The 10,954-nt window shown below is 37.0% G+C and overlaps 1 protein-coding gene across 3 annotated transcripts in view; it reads left to right on the forward strand.

The window, feature by feature from the left end:
• REEP3 (receptor accessory protein 3) overlaps positions 1 to 10,333 on the forward strand; it is a 93,820-nt gene extending 83,487 nt beyond the window's left edge. For 2 of the 3 annotated variants that reach the window (XM_060108976.1, XM_060108965.1), the window contains 2 exons: positions 6,652 to 6,806; positions 7,504 to 10,333. In XM_060108976.1, coding sequence (XP_059964959.1) covers positions 6,652 to 6,806; positions 7,504 to 7,560 — 212 coding nt within the window. In that variant the 3' untranslated portion in view covers positions 7,561 to 10,333. The remainder of the gene's footprint in view (positions 1 to 6,651; positions 6,807 to 7,503) is intronic. The other variant, XM_060108974.1, reaches the window with a different exon arrangement.
• The last annotated feature ends 621 nt before the right edge of the window (positions 10,334 to 10,954 follow it).

A 10,954-nucleotide genomic window follows, 5' to 3' on the forward strand; every position in this document is an offset into this window, starting at 1 on the left:
TCCCCAGAATGAATAACTTTAAAAAGCTGGTGGCTATTATCTAAGAGGTAGTAATAAGTATTGGCCATTGATTAAAGTACTAATGCCTTTAAGAGTGAGGAAACTTTGAACCTTGAACCATCATCCTTAATACTTTAGTAATGTAAAAGTAGTCCCTAATAGGCATTTTCTTAATAAGCATTTTAAAAATTAGGTATACTGATTTTGTTTATGGGGACTGCTATATATTTTGCTGATTTGGACCAGTAATCTGAGCCCTTTATCAGCAGTTTATTCATAATTATACCTTAGAATTGGTTAAGAATTGTATTCCAATTATTTAAATAAAACCAGGATTATAAATTTGAAAATCCATGACACTATTTTTATGGTATCCATCTATTAACTTTAAAATGGTGTGACTAAAATATTTTAGGATAGTGAGGTGTTAATTAGTTCTGTTAAATTTTAAACCATGAAATTAAAAGATCAAGAAAGTTGGGAAACAAACACTCTCATACACTATTTATTTATTTATTTATTTATTTATTTTGCGGTACGCGGGCCTCTCACTGTTGCGGCCTCTCCTGTTGCGGAGCACAGGCTCCGGACGCGCAGGCTCAGCGGCCGTGGCTCACGGGCCTAGCTGCTCCGCGGCATGTGGGATCTTCCCGGACCGGGGCACGAACCCGTGTCCCCTGCATCGGCAGGCGGACTCTCAACCACTGCGCCACCAGGGAAGCCCTCATACACTTTTTATGAGAGTTTAAAGTAGAATAATCATTTTGGATGACAGTCTGGCAAGAATTATCAAAATGTATTATTTTTAACTCAGCAAGAAACTTCTAAGAACATGTCGTAAGGAAATAATCAGACAAGTGTTCAAAGATATAGGTACAAAGATGTATGAATGTTCATCTTGTTGTTGTTTATAGTAACAAAATATTGGAACAAACCAAATTCCTAAGAGAAATGGTTAAGCAAAAAGGTAGCTATTAGCCATGAAAAATAATAATGTCAGTTTCTACTTACTGACATGAAAACATATCCAGATTGGGGGCAGGGGGAACAGTAACAGTGAAACAATGTGTGTGTTATGATCCTATACCATAGAGGCACAATAGATAGATGATGAAATGGATTAATATACGTCAAGTTATTTTTTAGATATATGTACACAGAGGAGAGTCTGGAAGAGATTCTAAATGCTGCTAACTAAAATGTTAACAGCATTTACCTCTGAGTTGTGGGGTTTTAGTGATTTTTTTTTAATCAACCTGTTACCCTTAAAATCAGAAATAAAACAAACCTACTTCTTGTTTTGAAAACAATTAAGGTATTCATTTTTTTATATCATGAATTTTTTTCTATTTTATTTACTTCCAAACTTCGTCAAGAAAAGCAAGTTGGTACGTTTTTTAGTGTGGGAAGTATATTTATATTGCAAAGTCTGTTTACTAATAGTTCATGTAATCAGTACAGTTAGCTCAGAACACAAGCAAATTCAAATATTTGGAAAAGTGGTTCCCTTTTGAAAACTACTAATGGCTTGCTCTGAGTGGTTTGAGGTTAGCTGATTGAGAGAAGTCTTGCTTTGATGAAGTTACTCAAGTCCGCATGTTGTCACTATGGGAAAAAGAGCTTCCTCCAAATGCTTTTTTGTATGAAAATAGACACCTTGAACATGACGTTCACTTCCTTAGAAAGAACACCACATTCTGATAAGTGGAAATATTTTTTCTGCAAAGAACCTGCTGCTCCCATATTAGTTAAAAGTGGTTCAATATTCAGTTTCAATATACCAGCACATAAAGAGATTTCTGTTTTGTCTTGTTTTTGATGCTTTACATATTTATTTAATCCTTAAGATGACTATGCAGGTTAAATATTTTTATCCTTATTTTGTAGATGAATAAACTGAGACTTAAGGAGATTAAATTACTTGTCAAAGACCACCTACTCAGTGACAGAAATGAAGTATCCAAGGTTCCTAACCTAATTCTTACTCTTTTTTTACTTTATAAAGAGACTGCACTTAGTGAGACACTTGGGCTAGAACAATGAATTCAAACAATTTGGCAAGGGTGACCTTAGAGATGCTTTAGTCAAAGATGGCAAATAAGTGACATGCCTCCTCTCTGCTCCTGTGCCCATGGCAGCCATTGCTAATGGATTGTGGCACTTCCCACACTGGCTCAGAATCCCTCTCAACACAGTGCCCCAGACAGCTCAACTGGCTCAGAGTTGGCGTTCACATAGAAACGTATTCATCTCCCATCTGCCTCAACACCTTACCAGATAGGAAAACTGAGACCCAGAGAGGCAAGACTCACTCAAGGTCTTAACAGCTGTTAAGTGACCAAGTACTCATTTCTCCTCACATGGATCCAGGGCCCCTTCCACCATGATAACTAAGGCCCCTTCCAAGTCAACTTTCCATGATTCTGCACTTACATTAATACATTAATACATGGAAACTGCTTAGAACAGTGCCTGGTCCATGCTAAGTACTGGATCAGTATTGGCTATTATTATTATAAAGGGGGGAGGGGGGGACTTAAAATATACCAATTCTAAGACGTACGAGCTATGAATAAAACCAGGTCAGTTTGCAAAAGCATCTGCTACTTTTCCTAAAATGGTAACAGAGCTCTGGGCCAAAGGTGGTCAAACAGCTGCAGCCTTAGGCCTCAGGGCCCCCGGCAACACAGACTCCTCATTCTTAGGTCCTCAGTCACTCCTCCTCAGGAATGTGCATGGACAGCCCCATTCTGAGGATTTTGCCCAGTCTAGACTGATGGCGGAAAGCAGCCGACCTTGGCATCACCTTTGTCGGCGCTAGCAGCACCCCACCAGCTTCCCCTTGCCTGGGCTTGGAAGACCTGCAAACCATTCAGCCAACTTGCCAGGCTCCTGTTCAGATAGGGAATCCAGATTCAGGCTTTTCTCGTTAATCTCGGGTCTCCCCTTCCTCTGAAGTCTTTAAAATCCTCCGACAACTTTGATTAATACTATTTCCACCACTCACAGCAGAATTTTCATACGTACTCATTTTCAGGTTTTTAAGTGGAATAGAAAATGAATATTTTATTGAACATATTTGACTTGACTCCTCTCTTTTTGATGCAGTTTAGTTTAATAACTTGCTAAATTAAGCTTGTCGACTTCATCTCCTAACAGATCCCAAATTTGGCTACTGTCTCCTCAGTCCCTGGACTCTTTATCATTTCTGGCCTGTTGTACTGCAGTAACCTCCCTGCTTCCAGTCTCATCCACTTCTGATTCATTCTCCAAAGTACAAGAAGACTCTTTTAGAGAAACAAAATCTAATCATGTCACCCTCTGATTAAAATGCTTCAATGCCCCCTCCCCCTTGTTCTCGGAAGCCCAAGCTCAATAGCGTGTGGTATATTAGCTCCCCAGACTTGGCATCCCACTCCTTCATGTGCTCGGTGTATAGAATCATGAGTCTTTCAGGATTCGGCTTGGCCACTACCTCCTACAAGAAGTCCTCTCTTACCTCCCACTTCCCCTACTGTGTACTCCTGTAACACCTTGTCCTTGTCTTCTATTTACAGCATTTATTACAGTATTGTCATGCGCACTAGACTCTGTCTCCTCTACTGGACTATGACTATATATTTCTTAGGATAGAAGAAGACAGTTGTGTGTTTTTCAACATAGTATCCCCCATAATTTAGTACACTGCCTCACACATAGTAATATTTTAAAAATATCAATACTTGTGGAATAACAAATCAATCCATCACTTTTCCTGAAACAATATTTAGAAACCTAAGATTTTTTTTAGTTGAAATTAGGAAACAAAGAATAAGATGTATATATAATTATCATCTTGAATGCAATTCCAATTCCTAATCACATAAAGTGAGAGGCAGTTGAAATAGCAAGGGCCGTGTTTATTGAAGTGTAGCCTTATGCTTTATGTGTGGCCTTAGAGAACTTTTTGATCACAGTTGCTTCCTTTCGGATTCTTTCCTTGATTCCTTATTCTATGTTTTACCTTAGTTTTATTATATTGGGATTAGGGGTATTACATAAGCAACAGCAATAGGGAAAAATCTACAAATGGCAATCTAAAAATATTTTTTCTGGTTTATATTCCCCATTTATAGAAGTAATACAATTTTTTAAATAAAAATGTGGCAACTTTTTTTTTTTTTTTTTTTTGTGGTACGCGGGCCTCTCACTGTTGTGGCCTCTCCCGTTGCGGAGCACAGGCTCCGGACGCGCAGGCTCAGCGGCCATGGCTCACGGGCCCAGCCGCTCCGCGGCATATGGGATCCTCCCGGACCGGGGCACGAACCCGTATCCCCTGCATCGGCAGGCGGACTCTCAACCACTGCGCCACCAGGGAGGCCCGCAACTTTTTTTAAAAAAGGAAAAATTAAGAAATTTTAAATCACTTAAAAGCCCACTTCCAACAGATACAATGGTTTCATTTTTATGTTTTTCAACGCTTTGTTTCTATACATACATTTTTTTCCACTTAATATTGCACCAAGAGGGTTTTTCCAGGACTACTGACCCCATTCCCTCCCCTGGCCACACTGACCTCCTCACAGCTCTTCCACACAGTTATGCTTCCCATTGCCCCAGGGCCTTTGCACATGCTGTCATGTCTACCTAGAACAAACTTCCTCCGACTGCTGCAGGAAAGCAAAGGATCTTGACCTATGTAATGACGGATTCTACTTCCAAATCCTTCCTGATTTCTAGTCTGGCAGCATAAAATTGTACTTCCTTAATATATAATTAAAGATGTTTATCTTATTATGAGACCAGGAAGCTTTTTTTTAATTAATTTTTATTGGAGTATGGTTGCTTTACAATGTTATGTTAGCCTCCACTGCACAACAAAATCAAAATGAATCAGCTATACACATATAGATATCCCCTCCCTTTTGGACTTCCCTCCCATTTAGGTTACCACAGTGCATTAGGTAGAGTTCCCTGTGCTATACAGTATGTTCCCATCAGAGACGAAGAAGCTTAATTATAACCCTTCATAGTTTGCTTAGTGATGCTCAAGTTATTCATGTCCTATGAGAGCAGATTAATAAACAATTATTCAGTATACTTTTCTTCACATGCAAGAAGTCCATCTCTTGCCCCCTCCTGAGCCTGGAAAACCTGCTACTTTTTTCTCATCTGAAGAAGGTACCTATGCTCCTTACCTTTATTGAAGGAGAATTTGAAATATAATGGGACCTTGTAACCTCACCCCTGTCTTTTTTTTTGGCCACTCCCTGCGGCTTATGGGATCTTAGTTCCCAAGCCAGGGATGGAACCCGGGCCCTCGGCAGTGAAAACACAGAGTCTTAACCACTGGACCACCAGGGAAGTCCCTCACCCCTGTCTTTATAACCTACCTAGTACTCCAGTTGCCGTAGACTTGAGACCCTCTCTTGCGCCATCCAGGCAGTAGTTCTCAAAGTGTGGGCCTGGGACCAGTAGCATAAGCATCACCTGGGAACTTGCTAGGAATGTAGATTCTCAGCCCCACACCAGGCCCAGCAATGTGTGTATCAGTAAATTCTCCAGGTGACTCTAATATGTGCTAATAAGTTTGTGCTAATAAACTCTAATAAAGTTTGAGAGCCACTGCTTCAGGAATGGGAGTGTTCTTGTCCCTGAATCCCAGCCTCTCAGGGTGCTCTCGGATTTCCTGACAGTAACCAGCCTAACTGCCTGGATGTTTGCATATTGGCCAACGTTAAGTCTTCGTTGCTACACATAGCAGCCTGTTTGCACACCCACATGATCCATCTCTTACTGACCCTCCTGATGCTGGCTATTTTCTTTGACTAACGTCAGTCATCATAGCCTGTGGTGTTTCTAATTACTGTAGCCTGGCTGGCTGGGTTTTATCTTAGCAGCTGCAACAGTGTTGGTTTAACTTCTCCATCACCTGCCCCCAGTGAATTATCTTGCCCAATGTTCTATCCCCTTTGGGTCTTATATGACTCCTTAAGTTCACTCTACCATTTCTGGTCTTGACAAAAGGTTTGACACGTTAGGGGGTGAGAAGGACCCTGAGTTCCTAATTAAAGTCAAAGGTACAAATAACAGACCAAAACACTGTTGGTTAGGTTCCTTAGAATTCACAAAAAGGGGACTTCCCAGGTGGTCCAGTGGTTAAGACTTTTCTACCAATGCAGGGGGCCCGGTTTCGATCCCTGGTCAGGGAACTAGATCCCACATGCCACAACTAAAGATCCTGCATGCTGCAACTAAGACCTGGTGCAGCCAAATAAATAAATAAAATTTTTTTTTAAAAAGAGTTCACAAAAAGGAGAAAGGGCAGGAAGAGACTTTTCACTGTGTATCTATTTATATTCTTTGATTTTTGAACAAGACAGCCGTGTTAACCTACTAAAAAAGTATTTTTAATTATTCTGAAAAATGCATAGTAAAAATAGGAATGGCCAGGGAAAACTTCCTGGAAGAAATGAGTTATGAGCCTCCTCTAGAATAGTGCAAGGGGCAAAGACTGATGGTAAAGGGCAGGGAACGCCTTCCAGATGAGACAGGGAGAAGAGCAAGCTGGCAAATGCAGACCATGCAGAGAACCGCCAATAGACAGGGTGAAGAGGCGGTGCTGACTGGCATCCTTTTACCAAAACATATTGGTTTTGACAACTCATCTAGGTGATGGAATTCCACTGAGAGATGGAGATGAGAAAACAGATGAAGAAGCGGATGGGCCATATTCAGATGATGAGATGTTAACACACAAAGGGCTACGAAGATCACAAAGCATGAAATCTGTGAAAACCGTGAAAGGCCGAAAAGAGGTTAGTCAGGTATAGAGTTGTTTTCCCAGTGATTACTATTAAGGGATTTCCTGCTGCATTAGCATTTAGGGTATCCATAAATGAAGGATTGGAATAATAGAGCACTGGCTATATTTAAAATTCTTTATTCAGATCAGATGGATTAGGATCTCTGGAAATTTAGAAAATGGCAAATTCCTAGTCTTCCACTATAAGTAGAAAATGGTATTCTCACATAGCAAAATCATACGGTTGATGTGAGTACCCAGTGCCAGCCCTACGTATATGCAAAAAGAAAGCAGCTAACAGAAGTATGTAGTTTTGTTTTGAACCAACTCTAAATAAGGATTAAATAGTAAAAGTCTATCCATAATAATATATTGTCTTTGTGCCCAGAAAGCAGTGGAGGATTTCAGCGAATGACCTCAGATTATTGTGAGCAATGTTCATTGACATGTACACAGCAAAGCATAAATAATAACAGTTAATAACAGTTTTAATAACAGTTTTCATTTTTTATTAGTGATAATAATCTGTGCATATATGCAACATAATGCCAACTACATTTTGGAGTATATAGGTAGTGCTGTCTTTTGAGTACACACTTAGCGAATAATTGATTCTTTATATCAGAAAAGTTAAAAAAATTATTACTGTGATTATGAGCTATTAAGTCCTGTCTTATTTCAAAACCTAAGTCATAATAATAACACATTTCTCTCTTCAGGTGCGGTATGGGTCACTGAAATACAAAGTGAAGAAGAGACCACAAGTTTATTTTTAGTCATGTACATGTCAAGTATCCCAAGACAAATTATGCTAGTACATCAACTTATTTTCTAACATCATATATTCAGGATTTATACATTAAAATAATTCTTTAAATTGTGGTGGTGATAGGGTTTCATCTATTAAATTTCATCTATTTAAATAGTTTTTATTTCTTTAACAATTACTTCCAAATCTTGACTACTAAAGGTAGTTATGCAAAAATTGATAGATATATCAGAAATAATAGAATACTGTGTTATCTATTGTCACATTCTTCAGAACACTGAGTGCCTGTGATGTAAAGTGAAACACAAACCCACAGTATACTTGAAAAGAGTCTTTTTATGGTTCATGATACACCAGACTTTGTGATATTGTATTGTGTTTACCTGTATTTCTGTTACTATCCTCTCTATCACATGAGGATAGTAATTAAATAGGCCTCTGATCCAGCAGTGATAGAACAAGGGTATAATGTAAGATAAAGTACACTTTATATTCTTCAAATTTTTACTTTGTTAATACTTTCTAGTTTTTCCACCATCAACTGAAAGTTTTCAAGGCAAATGTTTGAAAACCAGGTAACTACATAGCACTTTCATTCCTGACTAGTTTTGCACACTTGAAAATTGTTTACTTATTTTACAACTGTACATTTATTTTAAGTTTTATTAACACTGTGTTTATTGTTATTTGTCATATTCTGGCATGTCAAACTTATGCCTTGAATTACATCATCTCTTTTCCTGTGGGTTTCATTAGTTATATTCATTTAATTTTAATAATAAAAACCAGAGCTTATTTTTTAATTTTAACTATTTTTACTTACCTTCTTTACAGATAAGAAGTTATTTTAAAATTCACCAGCTTCCCATATTTAGCTCTATAGTGTAGTTGAACTTAGCATGTTTTTGTTAACACTGGTTATGTTTTCAGCTTTTAAAAGTGGTAGCTTTTGTGAAATGGAGTCAGAGCCCAGTATAGCACTGAGGTATCTTCTAATTCATGAAATTAACCAACAGCCAATCCATTCAAAAGCTTGGCACTGATACGAGCTGCTGATTTATAAATCTGGCATTGACTAGAACCATTTGAATCACTTCACTTCTAGCGGAGATAATTTCCTGAGGATACCTGCCGATGCAAATTACAAATGTTGTTCATCTTACATATTAGAAGTTATTAGAATAGATTTTAGAAAAATATCATTTTTTTTAATCCAAGAGAATTTGAGTTACTGAACTTTGAGGTTTTTTAGGTGGCATAGGTAACTATGCATTATGAACTCTAAGTAAATATATATCTGATGATGGTTTTAGTGATCAGTAATCAAATTTGTATGATTATACTTGTTCAGATAATTTACTTGATTTTTCTGTTTGTCCAAAAGAAAAAGCAGTGGAGAGATTTGTAAGACCTTTGACCTTTCTACCTTCTAAGAAATGAAGCCAGCTAGTAATGTATATTCAGGACCTACTCAGAGTGTTGGTGGAGAGCAGAATGTTTACTCAGGAGTACCTTAATATAATTCATACATTTCTCCTGATACAAGTCTTAAAATGTCTTCTAGATTATCTCACATTCTTGAGAAGTACCACCAACTAAAACTTCATTCAACTCATTTTCCCCCAAAGTTTAATTCCATGAATATCTTCATCTATTTTACCTTGACTAATTTTTAGCCTCTTCGTTTCTGGAAAGACTCTTTGTGTTCAAAATTTCTATGAATTCTGGTTATAAACTCTTGGAAGAGAGTTTTATTTATTTTGCCTAGTACTAGACTTCCCAGTATAAATGCTACCTGTGCCATGCTTATCTTTCCTACACAAAGGCAGTGTCATCTCAAATTGCCTGACAAGGTCATGTAAGTAAGTGACTTTGTATCAAAAACATTACCTTTGGGGGCTGATTTGCACCACAGTATTTGTTTTCAAGTCTAATTTCAGTATTAAACCTATTCTTTAATTATAGTAAACTCATGAATACTGTCCTAAGTTGGAGGAATTATTTATCCCTCTACACTTCTAGAATCAAAACGTTTAATGGAGGACAACACTAGTTTCAAAGAGATAATGCAAGTCCTTCTGTTTAATTGTATCTCTTTACACTTGACAATGCTTCCTCTGATGTGTTTGTTATATCCTTATATACAGTCAGTGTCATTTTGCTGGTCTATCATTTCCTTTCTTTCCTTTTCTTACATTTCTTAAATTTGCTTCTTTTATGTGTGTTTTAGCATGCTTTCTTTTGAATTTTGTATAATCGTAAATTTTTGTTTCTTTTAAGGTGGAACAGGTCATTTTTTGTTTTTCTGCTTTTAAGTCTAATGCTTTTAAAAGAGGTATGTTAATCCCTAGAGCACAGTGCCTTCCTTCCCCCATTGCTTACCACTTGGCTGATGGTCATTGGATGCTGCACAAGCCTTTAGGGCACTGTTTGGGTAGCTGTTAAAGTTTATCCAGAAATTGTAGCTGGTGTTTTATTTTATTATATAATCATTCAACTTGTTCATAATATTAACTATTTTCAGAGTTTATTTGGAAGTACCAATTGATCTATTCTTTAGTTCACCATATTTTTTCTGGTATAAAAATGGGCCAGAAATAAGCCTTATTGCTAAGGAATTCATTATGTAAACCCCCATAGATCCTGCATAAGATTCCCTCCACACACTTCCCTATATGTATGTGGAATTGGGTAGAAAATGATGGTTCCAGCATTACCAATTATAAATACTTGACTACACAGATTGATGGAACAAAATTATTAAAGTGTTTTCAGGGAACTTAATCCATATGTCACCACCAAAGATTTCTACAGTGTTATATGATATGTAAATATTCCAAATTTCTGTAAAACATTGGTTAGATAAATGTTTTTCTTTCTTTCTTTTTAAGTAACACAGTTTGTACTCTGGAATGCTTGAACTTTTGTGTTATTAGAAATAATACAACTGTTAAATATTAGTAATTTGTATTTTTAATTGGAATGAACTAAATTTTTATTTTTATTTTCTTTTATCAGGAAAAATAAGAAGTTAATATGTATTGAGAAGCAATTTCCTATGGTTTTTTTCTTTTTAAGTTGATCCATTTGCAAAGCAGTTAGGTAAATTTTGAAAAGATCATAATTGTGGTATGCAGTGTATGTTTCTCAGTAAACATCACTTAAGAGTAAAGCTTTCTGAAAGGAAAGTACAGTGTTTATTCTCTTAATGTTTTTAAGATTTAATCTTCTAGTAGTTTTCTACAGATATAATGTATTTTAACTCTTTAAACATTGACCATGAATTAACATTTTCTCTTCTAACACCTTTTAAATCTATGTACTTTAGTAGTTAAGAGACAGCAGTTTTGCAATTTTTAATCCCTTTGTAAAGGCTATCTTTAGGCCTAGTATGCCAGTAA

The sequence above is a fragment of the Mesoplodon densirostris genome, chromosome 1 (genome assembly GCF_025265405.1).
Source record: "Mesoplodon densirostris isolate mMesDen1 chromosome 1, mMesDen1 primary haplotype, whole genome shotgun sequence".
Classification (NCBI taxonomy): Eukaryota; Metazoa; Chordata; class Mammalia; order Artiodactyla; family Ziphiidae; genus Mesoplodon; species Mesoplodon densirostris.